The sequence below is a fragment of the Elephas maximus genome, chromosome 12 (genome assembly GCF_024166365.1).
Source record: "Elephas maximus indicus isolate mEleMax1 chromosome 12, mEleMax1 primary haplotype, whole genome shotgun sequence".
Classification (NCBI taxonomy): domain Eukaryota; kingdom Metazoa; phylum Chordata; class Mammalia; order Proboscidea; family Elephantidae; genus Elephas; species Elephas maximus.
In genome coordinates, this window is record NC_064830.1 from 88,472,332 (window position 1) to 88,495,864 (window position 23,533).

Sequence of the window (23,533 nt, forward strand, 5' to 3'; positions counted from 1 at the left end):
ATATTTAATGTAATTACTGATAAGGACTTTTGCCATTTGCTATTTGTCTTCTATGTCTTAATATCATTTTTATTCTTTAATTTTTACTCAATGTCTTTTGTGTTCAGTAGATATTTTCTAGTGTCCAATTTTAATTCCTGTTGTTTCTTTCACTATGTATTTTTCTTATTGTCCTGGGTATTACAGACACCACCTATAAATATGAATTATTTAATTCTTTTAACAGCTGTGGGAGGTAGACAGTATCATCACCATTTTACTGTTGAAGAAACTACAGCTAACAGACATTAAACTGCTGTTAGCTGAAAGTCCACTTCAGACCAGAGAGCAGCCTGCTTACTAAAAACGGAAAATGTTGGTTAAAAGAATTCCGTTATCTATGAATTGTCTGGCTGAGATGAGAGAACATTTAGAAGCTTTCTAAGGTCACACAGCTAGCTGATTTGAACTCGGAACCACCTGACTCAAAATCCCCAGTTCTGCTCTCTACATACCAAACCAACAATGGGCTTTGAGCCTGCCCTACATCCCCCCTCAAAACCTAATCTTTAGCCAAATTTAAGAAGACTAAAAACTTAAAAAGAAACGGAAAAGGCATGGGGACCCCTGGCCCTTTATATCAGTATTTAATAAGAATTTCTCTAAGGAACACTCAGGGCCTTGGGTTTAGATATTTCTCACATGAGATAAGAACCTAACTCAAGATAGCAAGTTATACGCAGTAGTTGATACCAAGTTACCACAGGGCCAAGAGACCATTAATTTTCAAGAACAAATCACGTTCCTTAAATGCTTGCCTGTCCAGAAATGGTTCTAAGATAAGTTAAAGCATAACCATCCATGTTAGTTATTAAGCTTTGTCTCTGAACTCCCATATACTCTCTATACTTTGTGATACTGGGGCTAAGAATATGCCAAGTACACTTCTCCTCTGCCAGCTAGATTCCTGTTGGGCTCTGCCAATACGGACACTAGAGGAAGACTGGAAGGCAGAAGGAGGGGAAAAGTGACTTTATTCTCCTCGTGGGCTTGCTGTCCTGGCAGTGCTGCCCCAATAACGATCACCTGGCAGCAGCAACTGGTCCAGTTTCCAGCTTCATTCCGTACTCCCACAACCAGCTTCATCAGGCATTCTCAGAGGTACCAGCAGCAGCCAGGTCACATCCTCTCCTCAGAGGATCAGTCCCAGGTCCATGGGGCCTCTGTTCTGAATTCCTGTGGCAGCTGGGTGGGGCCATCTCCTCAGAGGTCTGAGCCCTAGCTGCATGGGGGCCCATCCCTCTGAGGTTCTAGATTTTGATAACCCAAGCCTCTTTCCTTTGTACCCTCAGCCCTAGGGGTGGAGCTGCTTCCTGTAGTTGTCATCTGTGTTACCTCAGTGTTCCCTTTTTGCTTTTCCAGTCCTCTAAAACCAGTTTAATCAATTTCTTACACTAAATTTTCTGTTAAAATAATTGAGTGTGGTTTCTATTTTTCTGACAGGACCCTGTCTGATATACCACCTAATCTAACACAGGTGATACTGGAACACCAAGATAACCAAAGCCAAAAGGTATATCAAGAGCAAACATATTCCATCTGGTCTAAGAGTTACAGGCCATGTGATGAGACAATCTAAGACCTCCTACAAGTCCACAAGACTGTTGCATCTCAGAGCTTAGTTGGCACAACAGCTCGATTCTTCACTGGAGATAGAGACACTGGTCTGTCCTGCCAACCAGTAACAAATGATTAACAACCTAGCAAAGCCAGTTCTAGACTAAACTGGAAACTGAACATGGCAAAGTAAAGAATGCTGGCAAGGCAAATTACTGATAAAATTGGTAACATCTAGTGGGGGGAAATGTTCCGCTGCTATTCATAAGGATTTCACCAGCTAAATCTTTTCAGAAGTAGACTGCTGGATCCTTCTTCCTAGTATTTCTTAGCCTGGAAACTCAGCTGAAACCTGTCCCCCATGGGTGACCCTGCTGGTATTTGAATGCTGGTGGCATAACTTCCAGCATCACAGCAACACACAAACCTCCACAGTGCAACAAACCAATAAACAGGAAATTGTCAAGGATTTCATTTTACTTGGATCCACAGTCAACACCCATGGAAGCAGCAGTCAAGAAATCAAAAGACGTATTGCACTGGGCAAATCTGCTGCAAAAGACCTCTTTAAAGTGTTGAAAAGCAAAGATGTCACCTTGAAGACTAAGGTGCACCTGACCCAAGCCATGGTGTTTTCAATCGCCTCCTATGCACCTGAAAGCTGGATGATAAATAAAGAAGACCGAAAAAGAATTGACACCTTTGAATCGTAGTGTTGAAGAAGAATACTGAATGTACCATGGACTGCTAAAGGAACAAACAAATCTATCTTGGACGAAGTACAACCAGAATGCTCCTCAGAAGCCAGGACGGCGAGACTATGTCTCACATACTTTGGCCATGCTGTCAGGAGGGATCAGTTCCTGGAGAAGGACATCATGCTTGGCAGAGTACAGGGTCAGTGAAAAAGAGGAAGACCCTCAATGAGATGGAATGGCACAGTGGCTGCAACAGCAGGCTTAAGCATAACGATTTTAAGGATGGTGCAGGACTGGGCAGTGTCTTGTTTAGTTGTATATACGGTTGTTATGAGTCAGAACCATCTCAATGGCTCCTAACAAGTGGGGGAGAAAATTACAGAGTCAAAATCCCACTTTAGTAGACTTTACAAAAAGGTAAGATCAAACACGTATGCCTGGCACTTATATTTGTCATTTGCTCAGACATAAATTCCTCAAGTTACAGAAGTTTCATGTTATAAATTGCTATGGTGAACTAAAAGTCTCACACTCTGCTAGGAAAGAAAGTCCACTTTAGACCAGAGAGCAGCCTGCTTATAGAGAAGGGGAAATGTTAGTTAAAAGAATTCTGTTACCTATAAATTGTCTTGCTGAGCTGAAATGACGTTCAGAAGTTTTATAAAAATCTACCTTCCTAAAAATCCTTATTGTCAGTTGGCAACTCTGGCTGCAAACAAAACATATCACTTAGAAAATTAAACCCAACCAGGAGCCAGACTGAATCCTACTTAGGTAACCAATCTCCCAAAGTATGTGGTGGAGAATGGAGTGAAGGAATATGGGTGGTAGGGGGCAGGGGTGCATGGGTGTGGCAAAAGCTCTGGTTCCGTACCCAATATCCATTCTCCCCTTCTTCCTTAAAAAGAACACTGGGCATGGAGGTCAACTGAAAAATGACATTTCCCAGCCTTCCTTGCAGATAGGAACAGATAATGAGATGTTAAAAGAAGTCATGGGTAGTGCTTCTGGGAAAGTTTCTTTTGTCCAGCCTTTCCCCTTCTCATCCCTGCTGCTTGAATCCTGAGTGTGATGTCTGAAGGTACAGCAGTCATCTTTTAACTGTAAGACAACTGTGGAGATGGAAGCTATGCCTAAGGCTGGTGGTAGAACAAACAGGTAAAAAAGGATCCAAAGCTTATTCCAAAAAAGTGAGTAGAACCTGACCATTTCTCAAGGGAAGAGATAATCAACAGACATCAGTCTCAAAGTAACACAGATGTTGCAATTATCAAAGACTTTAAAGCTGTTATTATTACCATAACCATCCTCCATGAGGTTCTTCAGAGGGAAGGTAAATAACATGACAAAGAACCCTGGAACTTCAAGAATGAATGAGAAGCAACAGAACTGGTAAACATCTGGGTAAATATAATAGACTATTTCTCTTTTCTTCAAATCTTTAAAATATAAATGACAGATGAAAGCAAAAACTAGAACACTGATGGGATTTTCAATGTATGTAGATGTAAAACATATGACAACATCAATATAAAGGAGGGTAGAGGGACCTATATAATGGTAAGGTTTGTAAGTTCTACCTGAAGTAGAAAATGCTAGTGTAAAAAGAATGTGTAACAACAAACCCAGAACAACCAATTAAAAAAAACAAACTATATAAAGAGATACAGCCAGTCCCCAATTTAAGACAGGGTTCCGTTCCAACAACGCCATCATAAGTTTGTTCTGATGTAAGTCGAACACTTCATTTTTTTTTTTTTTTAGTTTTCATTATTATTGCCTTTTATTATCAGTACCTTTATAAATCCAGTCTTTGGGGGTTGGAAACAACACATATAAACATACACACGTGCAGTAACGCTGCATGTAGTGCAGGTGTCCCTTGCTTATGACGGGTTTCCTTTCTGACAGAAGTGCAGTACGCTCTAACTTGAATACATCTTAAGTCGGGGACTACCTATACAGTCAAACACTCAATAGATAAATTGAAAAGGAAAACTAAACACGTGTGCAACTAGCAAAAGTCTCAAAATACATGAAGCAAAAACTGGCAGAACTGAAACGGTTGAAATAGGAAAAATCCACAACTAAGAGACTTCGACATCCCTCTCTCAGTCGGTAATTAACAGAACTAAAACAGAAAATCAACAAGAACAAAGAAGACGTGTAAAACACTATCAACCAACCTGACCTGACATTTATAGAACACCCCACCCAACAACAGCGGAATACACATTCTTTTCAAGTGCACATGGAACAAATCTTAATAAATTTAAAAGAACTGAAATCACACAAACCATTTCAAAATTAAACCAGAAAACGATAACAGAAAGACATATGGAAAAATTCCCAAAATCTGGAAATTAAACAACAGAGGAAGCCTCAAGAGAAATTACAAAATATTTTCAACTGAATGAAAATGAAAATACAACATATTAACATTTTATGGATAAAATTAAAGCAGTGCTTAGAAGGAAATTTTTACAGCATTAAATGCTTATATATGCCATGGACATAAACCTACATAGCTCACAAGTTCTGAGAGTTAAACAAAAGTATACATGTTAAGGTAACTGTATAGTAGCTGCTCAATAAATACAGAATGAATGAATTCATGGAAGGACAAATTGGAACAAAAGATGAATAAATATTCAGGAAATAAACAGGCAAAATGCCAAGTCAGATAACTATAAAGGACTGAAGCACTGTCCTCAATAGCTTATTCATCTCAATGAAATAACTAAAACCCCATTCACTTGCTCTCAGGGGCAGTCAAGAGCATGCATTTCTCTCAGCAAAAGCTAGAAACTACTGAAGCATTGATCTAAACCTAGTTAACACCTTTTATTAACTGAACCAAAATGCCATGTGTCACAATGACACTTCCTCTTTATTAAACAGAATAACTCACTCCAAAAGGAGAGTAACTTTCTCACGCTCACCCACATCTGTTTACAGTCCAACCTAATGACACCCAGAATCCCTGTGCTGGCCATAGGCCAGCGCTTGTCAGTGTTCTTGCAACAAAGGGGTTCATAGGACATGACTCAATGTCTTCAGGCTGCTTAACGCACTTCAGGTTTCCTCAACTTCCTGTAAAAATAAGTTTCTACACAGGTGGCTACCTTCACACTGACAAGCACAAAGGGGAGGGAGTGAGAGGAGAAAAGGGAAGAGAACTAATTTATTTACTGAGCACCTACAGTCAACCGAGGCACTTTCCACGCATTTGTTCACTTAGTTTTCTCAGCAACTTGTGAGGGAGACACAACCATCCCCAAAGTACAAACGAGGAAAAGGCAACTGAAATTCAGGCCTTTCCACACCACCACTATGGATCTCAAAGTGGCCAATTACGACAATCAACCCCATCAGCAATTTTGCTCAGCTGTGTATGTTACAGAATATTATTTCAATAATACTGGAACTCGAGTTCTTCTAAAGTTCTCACCAGCTCTGATGTTCTATGATCAAGAAACTCTTGCTCATTCTCACTGAGCAAGGAGCTCGAAGAGCTCCAATTTCCAAGCTCCTAGGATCAAAAATAAATCCATGTATATTTGTGCTTCTAAATTTGTAGCTTACAATGCCTGCCACTTTGTTGTGATGAATGATGCAAAACCTTTAACCACAAGGGACAGGAACTAAGTGCTGCCTCTGTGCCTTAGCCACACCTATGTTTCCCATTTAAGACACCAAGAGAACATTCTAGACTACTTCCTGCAAGATCAGTCGCTTCTCAAGCCACAAACGTGATTCCAAAAGCACCCAACTTGTCTTCGATGTATTTTACCAGTTGAAATAATTTGATCATGTTTACATGCTCCTAGTAAAAATGAACGTGGTAACCTCCAGTGGTCAGTGCTCTTCGTCAGCTGCTCCTGCAAAACAGCGCATCTCTGATACACTGGGGACTCTCATGCTCCAGAGAGGTGACTGCCAAACTTTCGAAACTTGCACTTAAGAGCCTCTGGACACACACTTGTATATATGTATAATGTATAAGGATGACACGAAAAATACCTAAGTTTAAGTGCTGCTATTTTTGTGCACTTCAATGGACTATCTTACACATCCTTCTTTGTAGTCTACTGCCTTTGACTGGTCAGTGGTGTCTTCTAGGACAAGCTATTGCCCTGATTACCACTTAATGGCATTAACCACAGACCAGCTTTGAGGGCTTTTTTGTTTGCTGGCTTTTTAAAGACAGAAATATATTATTAGCTTACGGATTTTTTTTTTAAATTCATGAAAAATTAGAAAGCTTCATTTAGAATGATTACCAGATTATCAAGGAGAAAAATTCCTAGTGTTTAAAGCAGTCAGAACCACTGACAGATGCTTGGGCAGGGGAGATCAACATCTGTAGGTGGGCTAAAGGCCTTTAGGCTGTCCAGGAGTCCTGTCACTGAACTCCACGGTCAGTACCATAGTCAGATGGTAATAACATCTTCTATTAATTATTATTGTTGTTGTTGTCATCCCTGGGACCATTTACTGAGTGCCAAATACATGCCAGGCCCTGTTTCCTTGAGTCCTAGCCACCCTGCAGAAGACGTACTATTATGTGCATTCTGCAAAAGGAAATGAGCTCAGCATAAAACCTGACCAAAAGTAACACTGCTGCCATGAAGCAGAAAAGGAACTCAAAACCTCTGCGCCACTGCTCCTTCTCGTGGGTAAAATCATCTGCACAAGAGTATACTTAAAGCTAATAATCTGCTGGTTTATACTGTCTCATTGGAACCACACTCTTCATAACCCCATTGGTACTCTGCCCTGAAGAGCGTTTTCGTATCCATCATTTCTCAGGTTTTTTCTCCCAACAACCCGGAGGAATGGGAAGGAATTCACCTACCACTGAATACAGCAAAACAGGCACAGCCTCTGGAACCAGAGAATGCCTGCTGGCATACAAGGAGAATCTGGCAAAGCCGTCTCTTTGATGAATCTCATTAAAATACACAATTACTTGGACTTCACCAAAAACAGGATCTACTATTGTGCAATAAGGTTTCCGACACATGAACGTACTACCCACTACCCATACCCACATTTGACCTGACAGCATAGCAACTTGGAAGCTATTTTCCAATCATAAAAATAATGTTCTGGGAACAAAAGTACAAATGTTTATAAACTTAGAATGCCAATATTCTGTTTAGATTTTAAAAACTCAGAAAGTCTCCATAGTGGAAAAGGTTTTTGAGGCCTAGTCCCACTGCTCTTCCCAGGCAGGGATTCCCCTCTACACGGCACACTTCTGGGGAAGGTTGTTCACTAACTCCACTACCAAACACAGGTACCATTTACTGAGCACTGACAATGTACCAAGTGTTCTAGATATTTTAGCTCATTATTTCATATAATTGTCTCAACAACTACAAGTGAGTTCTATGAAGACTGCCTCAACAACTACAAATGAAGAAACAAGTTTTCAGAGGATAAGTCACTTACCTAAGGATACCCAATTAGGAACTACACAACCAGGACCCAAACCTAGGTCTGTCTGATTACCAGTCCTGGCTTCTACATTCTAGAGCCTACCTCATCCACTAGACAGGCTTCACACTTAGGGCGGGATCACTTAGCTTGTAACCACATACTGTAATTGTACATATGTGCTAAAAATATAAGAATCACGTTAAGTTTAACAGGAAACTACTCTGATCCTACCATATAAAATACATTTTGTCTCTTTCGCGACTGCTTGGTCAGTACGTGACTGGAATACAGCCTTAAGAACATCACGGATCTATCTGCTAAGAAGAGCAGCCATTTTATTTTCCCTACATATGGATCCTCCCCTTCAGTTACTACCATGCTGAATCTATAACTTCTCCTCTGCTCCCCATCTGGACAGGGGCTTTGGTCGGATACAGTACTGACTCAGGAAAGGCAAAACCCAAAGTGGCACCAGAATCACACTGTACAGCAAACGTATGTTCTGCCTACAAGCTAGGAAAATGGACTTAGAAAAACTATGCAGGAAAAGAAAAACATTTCCTCATTTTCTGTTTTAAGAATTAGAGTAAAAAGTACCAAAGGAGTTATTTCTGAACTGTGGGATTATGAATAACTCATTTTCTTTTTTAAAAATAAATACATATTACTTTTTTTCATGAAAAAGTATTTATTACTTTAGGACATTTTCAAACACATATAAAAGGAGTAATAAAATAAACCTCAAGTTCCTATCAACCAATTTATTTTATTTTATTTATTTATTAACTTTTATTAAGCTTCAAGTGAACGTTTACAAATCCAATCAGTCTGTCACATATAAGTTTACATACATCTCACTCTCTACTCCCACTTGCTCTCCCCCTCTTGAGTCAGCCCTTGCAGTCTCTCCTTTCGTGACAATTTTGCCGGCTTCCCTCTCTCTCTATCCTCCCATCCCCTCTCCAGACAAGAGTTGCCAACACAATCTCGAGTGTCCACCTGATATAATTAGCTCATTCTTCATCAGCGTCTCTCTCCCACCCGCTGACCAGTCCCTTTCATGTCTGATGAGTTGTCTTCGGGGATGATTCCTGTCCTGTGCCAACAGAAGGTCTGGGGAGCATGGCCGCAGGGATTCCTCTAGTCTCAGTCAGACCATTAAGTTTGGTCTTTTTGTGAGAATTTGGGGTCTGTTTCCCACTGATCTCCTGCTCCCTCAGGGGTCCTCTGCTGTGCTCCCTGTCAGGGCAGTCATCGATTGTGGCTGGGCACCAACTAGTTCTTCTGGTCTCAGGATGATGTAGGTCTCTGGTTCATGTGGCCCTTTCTGTCTCTTGGGCTCTTAGTTGTCGTGTGACCTTGGTGTTCTTCATTCTCCTTTGCTCCAGGTGGGTTGAGACCAATTGATGCATCTTAGATGGCCGCTTGTTAGCATTTAAGACCCCAGACGCCACATTTCAAAGTGGGATGCAGAATGATTTCATAATAGAATTATTTTGCCAATTGACTTAGAAGTCCCTGCAAACCATGTTCCCCAGACCCCTGCGCTTGCTCCGCTGACCTCTGAAGCATTCATTTTATCCCGGAAACTTCTTTGCTTTTGGTCCAGTCCAATTGAGCTGACCTTCCATGTATTGAGTGTTGTCTTTCCCTTCACCTAAAGCAGTTCTTATCTACTGATTAATCATTAAAAAAACCCTCTCCCACCCTCCCTCCCTCCCCGCCTCGTAACCACAAAAGTATGTGTTCTTCTCAGGTTTACTATTTCTCAAGATCTTATAATAGTGGTCTTATACACTATCAACCAATTTTGACATAAATTATCAACACATGGCCAACCTTGTTTCTTCTATACCCCGACTCACTTTCCCTTCTGCCCACAGTGGATTACTTCAAAGCAAATCCCAGATGTCGTATCATTTCATCCAATAAAAACTTTAGTTTGTACCTCTGAAAATAAGGGCTATTAAAAAAAAATACCACAAAAGCATTATCACACCTAAAAAATTAACAATACATATTTTTTTTTTTATTACTTTCTTAATCAGAAAAAATTGTTTTAAGAAAATAAGATATTTGAAAGGAAAAAAAGAAAAAAATGCTCAGTGGCATTCCTGCCTCAACAGCTTAATTACACGACGCTGTTTTCACTTAAGAGGTCTGGCTGCATATCTGCCCCTTTAGGACACAAGAAAAATGGGAAGAAATACCTATTTCTAGTTACCAATCTTTCTAGGATTTACCTGTTGAGAACTGCTTCCTTGTCTCCCAGACGACTTTTAATTTTACTTGTCAGATAGTCCAAAAAGAGCGTCCATATATCCAAACAAGAGAAGTAACCTTCGTGAGTAGGCTATGGTGCAAAAGAAATCCAAACAATGAAATTACTTAATGCAACTATTCCTTAGAAACACGCATACCAGTGTTTACTTCCAGAATCGTAAAACCATAGCCTAGATTCCCTCAGTTTCCTGGTATCTACAACTGGTGGTTTTTAATCTTCACACTGGGCCCTGTTGAACCTAACAAGGCAAGGGTACCAGGGAACATTTCACTGGGGAGATATTGGGCAGGACAAACTGAATTACAAAATAAGTCAAGCAAAAACCTATGTTAAAATCCGAGACTGGTGGAGACAGCTCTTACAGCTCATCCAATTCAAATCTATTCTACAGAGAAAGAAATGGCGATCTAGAGATGTGATTTGTTCAAGGTCGGGGTAGGAGCAGGCTCCTTTATCTCCAATCAATGTTCTTTCCACTACATACTATTTCTATTTATGCACCCAAAACCAGAAATAAGTTTCAGTGACTCAAAGGTGATAGGGTTATACATTTGTGGTCTTCCTATATAACAGATTGAAAATGAGCTTGTTAACCCTGACCTTTGCAGCATTATCCCATCTACAAAAGTAGGGGTGTCACCCAGGCTAACAGCAACCTCTAACCAGGTGTTGATAAGGACAAATAGAGAAGAAAAGTGCAAGGCTGTGCAGGGTCCTAGTGTGTGAGCCATTATACTCCTTAACTTTCTCAAGAGCCCTGAGAATCTATTTCATGCAAAATCCACATGCTATACTCTCCAACATCTAGTCCTCCCACATACATTCAGTGTCAACTTGTGCCCCTCAATCTCTTATACTTACACTCCAGAACCTACAATAACCCTTTGGTTTTGCTAGCGACTGCTTCACTGAATCACATATTTGGTGGCAGGATCAGATACGGAAAGAAATAAGACCCTCCCCTTCTTAGATCAGTTTCTTTCCATTTCCGATCCAGAAGGAAATGGAGAAGCTTAAAAGGGCACATGAGGAATCTGCCCAAGGAATGCAGTAGAGGTTCTGCACCCACACTGACATCTGAGACAGAAAAATTCTAACTTAAAGAACAGGGCAGCCTCCAACCTCACAACCCAAGAGTAGCCTGGAACTAGACTTCTACAGTTCAACCAGGACCACTAATAGGACCATCCTCAGTAAACAAAATGACCACTTCTCATCTCTACTTCATACTTTACAAAATCCAGGCTGATGCCCATAATGACATGAAATGGACCAAGAGAATAACCTGAAAAAAACAGTAAGGTGTGTGGAAACAATATTGGTAGCTGATGTACAGGCTACTAGACAACCAGGAAATTCAGTCTTGTCCTGTTTTCAACTTGCTGAGCTTGCCTTAAGTCACCTAGTTGTCTTTCCTTGGTCTGAAATACCCATCAGCTCCCTCAAAAGAACACAACTGATTAGAGTACAGGTGGAAGTGCTTTTGAGAAAAGTCACCACATAAGTACACATCTTATGGATACATCATAATACTTTACAATTCTACACATCATTGATGATGATATGTAGGATTTGCTATGTGGCTCAAGGCTGGGGAGAAAAAGGTAGGCAAATATGCCATTTGTAGGACCTGAAACACCATCATTCGCATCCACATCTGAAGGCCCCGCTGTGAGGCCTTGTGAGCTGTACGGCCTGCCCATTGCAGGGTCCTCTGACAGACTGTTAAGGTCATAAAGACGATGGGTTGGCTCTACTTTTAGAGTCACCCAACTTCTTAGAACCCTCACAGATCCTTTTTAAAATGGGCCTGTACTCAGGTTTACTTTTCAGATTCCAGGGCTGATTCATCACTGGAAATCTTAACAAATTTCTTTAAGAAACTAATGATGCTAATCTTACTTTTCAAGTGCTTTGCAATATTTAGTTTTCATTTGCATTAGTCTGTTTGATCTTACAATAGTCTGGGAAGTGACAGATATTTTTCCTCTTCCCACTTTACAAAGAAACCAAAGTTGTGAAGTCAAAAGTCACCACTCTAAGATGGCAAGACAATAAAATGGAGTCAGAATGAGAATGTGGTTCTTAAGGCTTCCTAGTCCAGAGCCGTTTTCCCTGTGCTGTCTAGGAAGAAGGGACCAAATAAAAAAACACAAGACCAAGAAGGAACTGAGGATACAGTAAGATCAGGAGCAGAAAGACTGAGAAATCATGTTGATACAGGGACTTCAAAGGGCTCAGCAAGCAAGAAAAGTAATGGTGAAGGCAAAAGCCTGGTCAACACTAGTAGCTGGAGGGGGCTGCCGGCAGGACACTTAAAGAAGGAAAAGAAAAAGGAGAAATGGTTAAAGAAAGGTACTATCTTATTACTGTTCTTTCAAATATTTTTACCAGTATTAAAATCTCAATGAACTTTAGAAATAAAATGCAAAAAATATCGATACACTCATAGTAACCCTCTAGGCAAGAAAGAAGGAACTCACGTGTTCTTGCTTTATAGATAATAAAAGTAGATAAAGTAACATCACACTGTTAGTGAGGAGGTGGGAACTTAGAGCTCTCTCTCTCAAGAATTCTTCAAAATTCTTATTCTTAATTCTTAGTTCAAAGATCTCCTCTACTAACAGTCCCTGGTCCTAGAGTGTACCCTGCCATCTCTTCTCCACTCTGCCTCTCCAGTAAAGGGTTGTCTACCCAGCAATAAACTGGGACAGAGCACACCCCAGGTTCTTGCCCCTCTTCCCAATGCTAGAATCTGATTCTGGTTGGACCTCAAGGACACCTATTTACACAGTCCATAAGCCTGCTCCCTAGAAAGGAAGGTCCTCACACAGGAGACCAAGAGAGCAGAAGGGAGCTCAGGTGAGAGGAACCTGCCAGTGGAGGGAGGAAGAAAGAAGCTTGCTGTTTGCTTCATGACCACATGTCTATTTCTATTCCCAAATACAAAATGTCTCAGTTCAAAGGAAAACTAACAGGTGTCGGGTTCTAGTGAAAGAACCCTGAAAGATAAGCACTGGGAAAGACCCTGAAGATGCCCTCCGCAGTCTACATTCTTTGGTGAGAAAGCAGAAATCTAAAGAAACTAAAAAGACTTGTCCAAAGACACACACCTAATAAAAATCACCAGAGCTCAAACACAAAACTTTTGGGTCCAAATTCAAAGAAGTAGGCATAAAATATGCATACTTTAAAACATTTTTTAAGCTTTCTTCTATACTATATGTACTAAAAGATCCCATTTTACATAGAGAACAAAATTTTAAGATATTTTCATTCCATGTTCCCAAATAAACCCCTTCTTTCTGACCTCAGCACTGGTTCTCTTATCTTTCTTTTATTTCTGCTATATTTTATAATACTTAAAGTTCTCCCAAATCTTTTTTTTTTCCTGGTTTCCTTTAATATTTCTCTGGATCTGTCTCAAAATGCCCCACCTCTGACGTCCCTCTCCTGCATCCTCACTCTCCCACAATCTCTTCATCACCTCCTGTATTCCTCCTTCAGCCTGGTAAGCTCAGCTTGTGTTCCTTACTCCATACTCACAGGCCCCTCTATCAGACAGCCTCACACTTGTTTAACCTGTGGTCCTCCTCGTCCACCTGCCTCCCACCGCTTCTCCCAGGAATGGTTCACCCTCACCACTGGGTACTCTTATTTTTATTTATGTGCCAAGTAACTCTTTGAGGAAGGCTAGTTTGCACACCTAACCCTTGCTCCAAATTCCCTGTCCTACACCTACACCCCTCCCTGCCTAGACCCTTGCATCTCCTCTAGCCTCATTAAGCTACAACAGCAGCAATTTTAAAAAAGACAAAAAAAGTCTACTTTTAGAATCAGATGTACCTATCGACCTAGCAGTTTCATCTACAAGAACGTTAGCTGCAACGTGATTCGTGATCACCCAAAACGGGAAATAACCCAAACTGACAGTGAAATGGGTCAATGAAATATGGTGGTTTTTTTTTTTTTTTTTCAGATAAGTACTACAAAGCAGTGAAAATGAACAAACCACTGCCACATACAACACAGATAAATCCACAAACATAATGGTGAATGAAAAGGCCAGACAAAATGAATAAATATCATATGCTCCCACTTAGAGAAGTTCTAAGACTGGCAAACCTAAACTATTGTATTAGAAGTCAAGACTGGGGCTATTTCTGGGGATAAGGAAGGAGGAAGTGATTGGGAAAGGATATGACGGGATTTCTGGAATGCCGGTAATGTTCTACTTCTTGACGTAGGTGGTGGTCACATGAGTGCCCATTTTGGAAAAATTCATCAAGAAGTATGATTTATGCACTTTCATGTATGTATGTTATACATCAGCAAATAAGTTTATTTTAAAAAACACACATGGGAGATGAGACAGCAGAGGGGGTCAGAAGCTGGTCAAATGGACATGAAAATAGAGTAGCAAGAGGAGTGTGCTGTCTCATTGGGGGAGAGCAGCTAAGAGTATATAGCAAGATGTATATAAATTTTTGTAGGAAAGACTGACTCCATTTGCAAACTTTCACTTAAAGCACAATAAAAATTAAAAAAAAAACACACACATAAATCGGTACAAGGGAACTCTGGGGAGTGATATAAATGTTTTAAAACTGGGCTGTGGTGATAACTGTACCACTTGATATAATTTTACTAAACATGACAACTGTACACTTACAAAGGGTGAATATCATGATATGTAAATTATACCCCAATAAAGCTGTTTAAAAAAAAAATACACACATACATGTATAAAGGAGTCCCTGGGTGATGCAAATGGTTAAGCATTCGACTACTAGCTGAAAGTCTGGTGGTTCGAACCCACCTAGAGGCACCTGAAAAGACAGGCTTGGCGATCTGCTTCCACAAGATGAGAGCCTTGAAAACCCCATGGAGCAGTTCTACTCTGCACACACGGGGCAGCCATGAGCAAGGGTCGACTCAAAGGCAACTAACAACATATAGATAAATAAAAGATTGGGTCACCAGAAGATAAATTTCATGAAGGTAAGCACTTTGCTTGTGAGGGTTATATGCTTAGCTCCTGAAATACAATAGGGGCCCAAAAAGTATTTGTTGAATGGAGAGGGATTAGACACCACCGAAAAGAACTCTTGAAAGCTTTACTATATATAATTCTCTTGTGGGAGTTTTAGTGGCAGTTACAGAATAGAACTAACTAAAGGTCCTCAGTTCACTTTTTCTATATTTTGTTTCTCTAACATATTAGCGGTTAAGAGCACAGACCCTGTGGGTTCAAATTCTGTCTCCACCATTCACTAACCGCATGACTTTGAGCAAGTTACTCCTTGTGCCTCGGTTTCTTTATCTGTAAAATGGAGATGATGATAATAATTGAACCTACCTCATAGGGCTGTTATAAAGATTAAATGTGTTAATCTTCACATAGAAGGTAGTATATAAATGTTTGGGGGAAAAAATTAAAGAAGTTCTTTCCCTTAAAAATAACTAGGCAGACTTTCTTTGGAGGGGAAGGACTTCTGGTACTTTACCTGATGAAATGTGTACTTGAACAAAAGTGTCAAAAACTCCACCACAGGGAACTGAGAGTAAGACTCGATTCTTCTTAGGTGAACACTCACAAAGAGCCGGAGAAAGTCAGTAAACTTCTCTATGTAGCTAAATGAGACAAGAGAAAAAGTGACAATAAGAAGGCTAGCCACCTCCTCAGAAGAGAACTTAAATTCAATTGAAATTTCTTTCAATGCAGAACTATACAGATATATATTTTCAGATAAAAATATAAAGGCCTACAACAATTACCTACAGGACAGGCAACCCTTCATTCCATTACCACCTGAAACATAGCAGAAAAGCAACTTTAATCCTCAGACACTATCTACTACGGCTTCTCATAAGCTAGTGCTCTCATATTTTCTAACTCATTAGTGCTATGACTCAATTAGAGTAAAAGTAAGTGGTGCTAAACGGTTGATGGGCAGATCATGTGTGTCACTTCAATCTGGAAGTGTGCGAGGCTGGTTTTCTTTGTTAGCCGGCCAAGATATTAAACCAAATGTGCCAAAAAGAAAAACAAGGCTACACAAAGGGCATGGCACCTAGGTGAGAAATATCCAAGCTTGGAACCCAACATTTATTTTTGTCCACCCTCTAGGCTCCTGGTGTTAATAAACATAGTACATCCCAATCCTCTCTAAAAATTATTTCATATATAACAGCGGAAGGTTGTTGCAGCTGGACAGGCCTCAGAGACAATTTACTCTGATGCTTCCATTTTATGGACAAGGCCAAGTCCCAGAAGGATAAAACGACCAGCTCAAGGTCACTCAGCCAGCTCATGGCAGAATGGAACTATCGTCCATTCCCAAACTTTCTTTTCAGATCACAATGAATTCCCCATTCATCTGCATTCAACAAAACCATTTCACAGAAGGGTGTGGGCCACAGCTGCAAGGATAAGAGAGTTTTGTTATTGAAATACACAGCACATCGTCACTCTCACATTTCAGAAACTGTCATTTTAAGCCCCTGTATACCAAAAGGTGAATCGAAAATGAGATGGCCAGACCTTCATATATCATATTTCAGAGACCAATAAAAACAATAAAGGCTTACTAGGTCTTGGCCCAAATTAATAATGGCTAAAAGTGATTCTGAGACTCCTACCTGCAAAAATCTACTTTTTAAAGCAGAGATACGTGAAATAGTGGGGGAGAAGAAGACTACTCCTCAGAAGGGTAAAACTGGCCCAGAATTAAAATTTCTCCAAAAATTGTTCCTGGGACTTACCTCCCTGACAGTGGCCAACCTGCCTCTCTGATCTCTAAATGGCTGACTCATGCACAAAGAAATCCGCTTACTTGCAATTTTTTTAAACATCAACCTGATTAATACGGAGGAGGGCTGTCTCTACAGATCATGGGGCCAAATACTAGAAAAACATTAATAAGGCACTAAAATGAGTTGTTTTGAGAGATAGGAAAGTATAAAGGGACTTCTCTCTGATGCCCTGAATCACTAATCCTCGAGAACAGGAATTCCTCATTCAGCTTATTATAACACTATATTTTTATAGAGATTTGAATTTATGAACCAGTTTACTGTTCTTCAGAAAGAAGTGCTCAATCCCCTACCACCCATAAAAGAAGAGAAGTCATGGGTAAAACAGCCAGCAATCTCAATTTTACTTTACCCTCCAACCCAATTAAAAACAAAGACCAGGCGTTTCAGTAGCTAAAACTACCAATTTTATTTCACCTCATTTTCTTGCCCTTGCCCACCTTCTGGTACAGGTGCTAATGAACAGTAGAAAGTTAGAGGAAAAAAAAAAAAGCAGTAAAGGAGAAGAGAAGCAAAGGACCTGGTTAAGCAGCTCCTAAACAACTGAGAATGGACTTAGCTGTTTAGAATTAGTGGTAAGGGGCCCAAGAGCCAGGAAGCAAGCACACAGTATTGTTCATGTCACCTTTCTGCTTCCAGGCACCTCTCAGCTTTCACAGGGCAATAGGAAGCATAGGATTAAAATACAAAACCAAGAGCACAAAAGTTACATGTAGTAAAATTAATACACAGATAATCCATGATGACATTTCTATATCACCCGAATATAAGCCATAACAAAACATCTGTGACTTAGTACCCTACAAGCAAAAGTCAAAACAACTGATGTTTGATCACTGGTATAATCGGTTAGCTTTTCTTTAACATGTGAAGATAAAACCATTTTTCTTAACGTTCAAAGCTAGAAAGTATGTAAAGTTGTGTATGTCGAATACTCATACTCTTGAATTCACATAGAAAGTTATCACTGAGTAATTAAAAGAAAAACATTACCATATCAGATTATCAGTTCTTTCGTAATTATACAAAGAAAATTTCACACGAAACTTGTTTGTAATGAACCAAACCAAAATAAATTTATGTACCATTTTTTTTTTAACTTTAGAAAAACCTAATACAATTGCTAAATTTAAAAAAGACTAAAAGTTTCTTAACTTTAGGCACCTGGCTTTATATTCTGCTACTTACTCTAAGGACAGGGAAACAGTTTAACTCTCCATAGTTAATAACAAAAGACAATCCAAGAAAAACTGATTAAAATATTAAGAACTTTGGCTACCAGGCAATCTATAAATACCAACGTTTCTGAACACCGTTAACGCGTATATTTCTTAAGTTTCCAACACCCTTCCTTGTTTTATGCAACAGTATTATCATGTTCATGAAAGTTGTAAGATACGTATATGACATCTGCAAGGGAAATAAATGAGACTCTGCCTCAGAGTACTGTGATGTATTCATCTTTTAGAGTGTTTTAAGAAAAAGAGGCTAGGTAATTTGAGGCTCCATTCAAGAGGACAATGACAAAGAAACATAGGTGCGCACGTTAACGCGTGCCCACCTCATCATCTCTCCTATCTTTTGATGAAAACTTGCCATCTGGATAAAACTCACAATAACTATAACACTCCTACAGCCCAAAAGATGTTGACTCGGGAAAAGTCAAACAGTGAAAACTGACGAGTGACACAGCAAGTGAGGAAGGGCAAATTATAGCTCCTGTACCTCCACGGACCTCTTCTCCTGGTCCTGGCTGTGCATGAGCAGCTGTCTCAGTTCCTGCACACCTCAGACCTGCAGGCATACGGTCAGGAAGTGGAGACGGGGCGGGGGGAGGGAGGACAGAAAATGGATGGAGGGGGAAAACAACAAACCTACACAATTGACAATCACTTTTCACACTCAACTCATTTCCCTTAACCACCCTAGCCCTTCCAGCTACTCTTAGACTTACTGGCACACACCTACCTTTCCATTCCTTACCAGGAGGCCCAAATTCTGAAATCAAAGAGGATTACAGACACTACGCAGCACGATGTGATACACAGTCAGGCCCATTCTTAGGGCATGATCGACTCCACACCTGTTTTCATTACCTCTCGTCAAGTTCTTCTAGTCTGCTCTTCACTGTGTGGGCATTGTTATCCTTGGTGATTTTCTGCAGGAGGTAGAAAGTCTGCTGGAACATACGCAGTAAATACTCCTCAAATTCCATAGGCACACAGTTCTTGGACATGAGTTCATTGATGCAGGACATGGCCAGAACCCCAAGCCGGCCACGTTCCTGACCCAAGACACAGTTCTGGCTGCTGCCGTTAACTGATGCCATCTTTCTGGCCCGGATGTCACAGCCAAAGCGCGCAAAGTGGAAGATGGTGGTAAGAAGGGATGGGGTGATGCTGGCAGAGAGAGGAATCCAACTGAAGAGATGAGCCAGGCACTCCAAGGCCAGGGAACAGATATACTCACTCTCCACATCAAGGATGGGGATTGGCTGATTCAACAGTTTGGCTGAACTAGGACTCTGCAACAGGTTACTCAGCAAGTCACCTGAAAATAAAAAAGGCTTCTAAGATATCTTTTTTTAAGATACCCAGTGTCAAATCTCTTATGAACCACTTTAAGTAACTCACCTTCTAAAAAAAAAATTCAAAAACAAAAACAATTTACCTATCATACCAAAAAATAAAATCAATATACCCAATATCGCTGTTGTTAGGTGCCATCGAGCTGATCTGAACGCAACAGTGACACATGGGACAGAGCAGAACTGCCTCATGGAGTTTTTAGGCTGTAATTTTTATGGGAGTAGATCACTAGGTATTTTCTCCTGCAGAGTCACTGGGTGGGTTCAAACCATCAACCTTTCAGTTAGCAGCCCAGTGCTCAATGTTAAGCACCAATTATAAAAACTTAACTGTATAGCAAAATTAACATAATTATGATTCATATCTTGAAATTAAAAAAATCTGGATAATTTCCAGTGTTTTAAATTTAGTGAGATTTGTAAGACAGCAGTATCTCAGGAGACAGAAGTAAGGAGGATAAGGACAGGTCTTTTCTCTGGCTGTAAAACCCCATGTCTACCCAAGTTTTTCTTCTTTCTACTGCCCCCCAAAATCATAACCTTGCTTTTGGGGAAAAAAAAAAAGATACATGACTATTATTTAAATAAATAACTGAATCCCTAAGACTATTTATCAAGTTGGACTCCAAATGAATGGAAGACCTAAACCAAAAAATGAAACATTGAAATTAATAGAAGAAAATACAGAAGCATCAGAAATACAGGTGAGAGAAAGACTTCTTAAAACTACCAAAACACAAACCTTAACAAAAAATACTAACATCAAAATTAAGAGTTTCTATTCAATAAAGGACATTAAGGAAAATTATTAAGCATATAATAGGCTGTGAGAAGATATTAAAATTTTCTAACATCAAGGACTAAAATCTAAAACACACAAGAAAAAACCCTACACATCAACAAGTACAACCCCAATCTAAAAATAGGCAGCAGACTAAAGAGACATTTTTCAGAAGAAACTCAAAAGGGCAATCAGCACATAGGGAGATGTCAGATTCTTAAGTAATCAAAAAAAGGTAAATTAAAAGGAGTCTGCAAAAAATAAGAAGGTTGGATAAAGTCAAGTGTTGAGGGTGAGGGATGAATATAGGAACTTTCATGCAGCACTGGAGACAAGCACAGCCATTCGGAAGAAGAACCTGGCACTCGGTAAGTCCTGGTAAATATCCTATGACCTGACAATTCCCCGCCTGGATGTGCCTCCCAAAGCTGCCTCCACACAGGTCCATGAGCAGCCAGTTATGAGGATGAAATCACAGTAGTGCTTGAGCTGGTGGGGAGCTGGAGGCAATCTGGGTTCCTCACTGCAATGAAATGAGTCACTTTACGAAGCTTCTTGCCTTGGCTCTTTAGAAAAACAGCTTGGGAGATTTCCCCCTAAGCTCCCCTGAGGAGTTACCTTTGCCCTAGTTCTTTGGAGAAGCAATGGGGGGGGGGGGGGGGTGCTCTCAGACTATTTTCTGTCCCAGAGGGTTTGTGTTACTTCTGTCCAGGTTGATGGTTTGATACTTTTTGTCTAGCCCTGGGCTGCAGTAGGCCCTGTGATTAGTCTACATTATGAAACTGGCAGGGATTGGTCGGTTTACTATGCAAATTGAGTGACTTCCAGTCCTCTGAGGGGATTGGTCAGTCCACGGTCCTGCTGGGAAGGCCATGCCCTGAAAATGACAAGGAGTTTGCTTATATAAGCAGCTAACTCCACAGAGGTTTTTTGAGAGGCAAGAAGAGAGAGGAAGCAGAGAAAGAGGAGATGAGAAACCTCCTAAAAGATCTGTAAGACAGGTTAAGGGCTAAAACAATGAAGATAACAAGAGGCCTGAAAGATGGCCTATTGCAGAGCAGACAGCAATAGGCCTGGAAGGGGCCCAGCGGCAGAGCTGGCAGTGACAGACCCGAAAGGGGCTCTGCAGTAGAGCTGGCGGTAACATCAGAAAGCTGCTTCTAGGAAAGTGGCTAAGAGCTGAGCAAGCTGCTACACTGGCTATGAGCTGGGCCAGTTAGCAGTAGAGAGGCCAATAGCAGGGAGGCTAAAGGAAGAGAGGCCTACACAGCTGAGAGCGTACATTCACAGCTGAGAGGAGGCCTGCATGGCTGAGAGGTGCTGAGAGCGCTGTCCTGCACTGAAGAAGTGAGGGATGAGCTCTCCACTTTAGGAGAGCCTTCCAATTCTTGCCTGCATGCTTCCTGATCCTGAGTTATTCCTGTTACTTCCCTAATAAACCAGTAATTATGAGTATGGGCTGTGAGTTCTGTGTGGCCACGGCAATGAATTATCGAACCCAGTAGAGAAGTAGAGGGTGCCATGGGTAGAACAGCCAGTGTCAGAAATGGTGAACAAGTTGGAGAGTGGAGGTATGTCTTTGTGCCGATCCTGATTCTTATCATTCTGGAATTCAGATGATTCCCTACATTGCAACACACTCACTGAGGGAAAATACAGGTATAATGCTGTTGATGTATGACACATCATACAGCCAACAGAAGCAATGGACTAAAAGCACAGACAGCAGCTTGGAGAGACCTTAAAAACATATTACTCTGAATAAAAAGGACCAGAATTACAGCCTTACCACAACATTTATATATATTAAAATATATTTACATAAAACTAAGTTTTTACAAGAACATGTTGCCCCAAAAAAGATACACATTATAAACATTAAGATACTTATTCTGTCTACAGAAGGGGAATAGGAGAAAAATGGGAATGAAGAGGAATAAATAACAAAAATAATGAGAGGAGACTTGCACAAACCAATAATATTCAAGCTCTACAAAATGGGAGTATGATTAAGTTTACTACTTGAGCTTGTGGTTTAAAAGAAAATAAATCCAAGCATTATAAAGCAGCAGTTCTCAAGGTTTGGTCCAGGGACTCCTGAGGATTCCCCTTTTCCCCTTCCCCCCGCCGCCCACCAAGACCCTTTCAGAGGATTCCACAAGATCAAAACTATTTTCAAAAGAATAAAATGGAAAATTTATTTTTTTTCCCAAAAGAATACTAAGATGTTATTTGTCTTTCCCACTTTCGTTATCTCACAAGCATACAGTGCAGTTTTCCAGAAGCTACGTTACATGTGATATTGCAACAGACAGAATACAAAAGCAAATAAAAGATTCTATCTTTCAATAGAGTATCTGGGTGCTACAAACGATAAACACATTCGGCTACTAACTGAATGGTTGGAGGTTTGAGTCCACCTAGAGACACCTCGGAAGAAAGGCCTGGGATCTAGTTCTGAAAAACCAGCCATTAAAAACCCTATGAAACAGACCTATATCCCTCATGAACATAGATGCAAAAATCCTCAACACAATTTTAGCCAATAGAATTCAACAACATATCAAAAAAATAATCTACCACGACCAAGTGGGATTTATACCAGGTATGCAAGGCTGGTTTAATATTAGAAAAACCATTAATGTAATCCACCATATAAATAAAACAAAAGACAAAAACCACATGATCTTATCAATTGATGCAGAAAAGGCATTTGACAAAGTCCAACACCCATTTATGATAAAAACTCTCAGCAAAATAGGAATTGAAGGAAAATTCCTCAACATAATAAAGGGCATCTATACAAAGCCAACAGCCAACATCACTCTAAATGGAGAGAGCCTGAAAGCATTTCCCTTGAGAACGGGAACCAGACAAGGATGCCCTTTATCATCGCTCTTATTCAACATTGTGCTAGAGGTCCTAGCCAGAGCAATTAGGCTAGACAAAGAAATAAAGGGCATCCGGATTGGCAAGGAGGAAGTAAAATTATCTCCATTTGCAGATGACGTGATCTTATACACAGAAAACCCTAAGGAATCCTCCAGAAAACTCCTGAAACTAATAGAAGAGTTTGGCAGAGTCTCAGGTTATAAGATAAACATACAAAAATCACTTGGATTCCTCTACACCAACAAAAAGAACATCAAAGAAGAAATCACCAAATCAATACCATTCACAGTAGCCCCCAAGAAGATAAAATACTTAGGAATAAATCTTACCAAAGATGTAAAAGACCTATACAAAGAAAACTACAAAGTACTACTACAAGAAACTAAAAAGGACCTACTTAAGTGGAAAAACATACCTTGCTCATGGATAGGAAG

At 40.2% G+C, this 23,533-nt stretch overlaps 1 protein-coding gene across 5 annotated transcripts in view; it reads right to left on the reverse strand.

Annotated features, from left to right (window-relative positions):
• XPO6 (exportin 6) overlaps positions 1 to 23,533 on the reverse strand; it is a 127,326-nt gene that overhangs the window by 36,059 nt on the left and 67,734 nt on the right. For all 5 annotated transcript variants that reach the window (XM_049903936.1, XM_049903935.1, XM_049903934.1 and 2 more), the window contains 3 exons: positions 18,936 to 19,389; positions 15,531 to 15,657; positions 9,983 to 10,092 (listed from right to left, as the gene is read on the reverse strand). In XM_049903936.1, the coding sequence (XP_049759893.1) occupies positions 9,983 to 10,092; positions 15,531 to 15,657; positions 18,936 to 19,389 (691 nt within the window). The remainder of the gene's footprint in view (positions 1 to 9,982; positions 10,093 to 15,530; positions 15,658 to 18,935; positions 19,390 to 23,533) is intronic.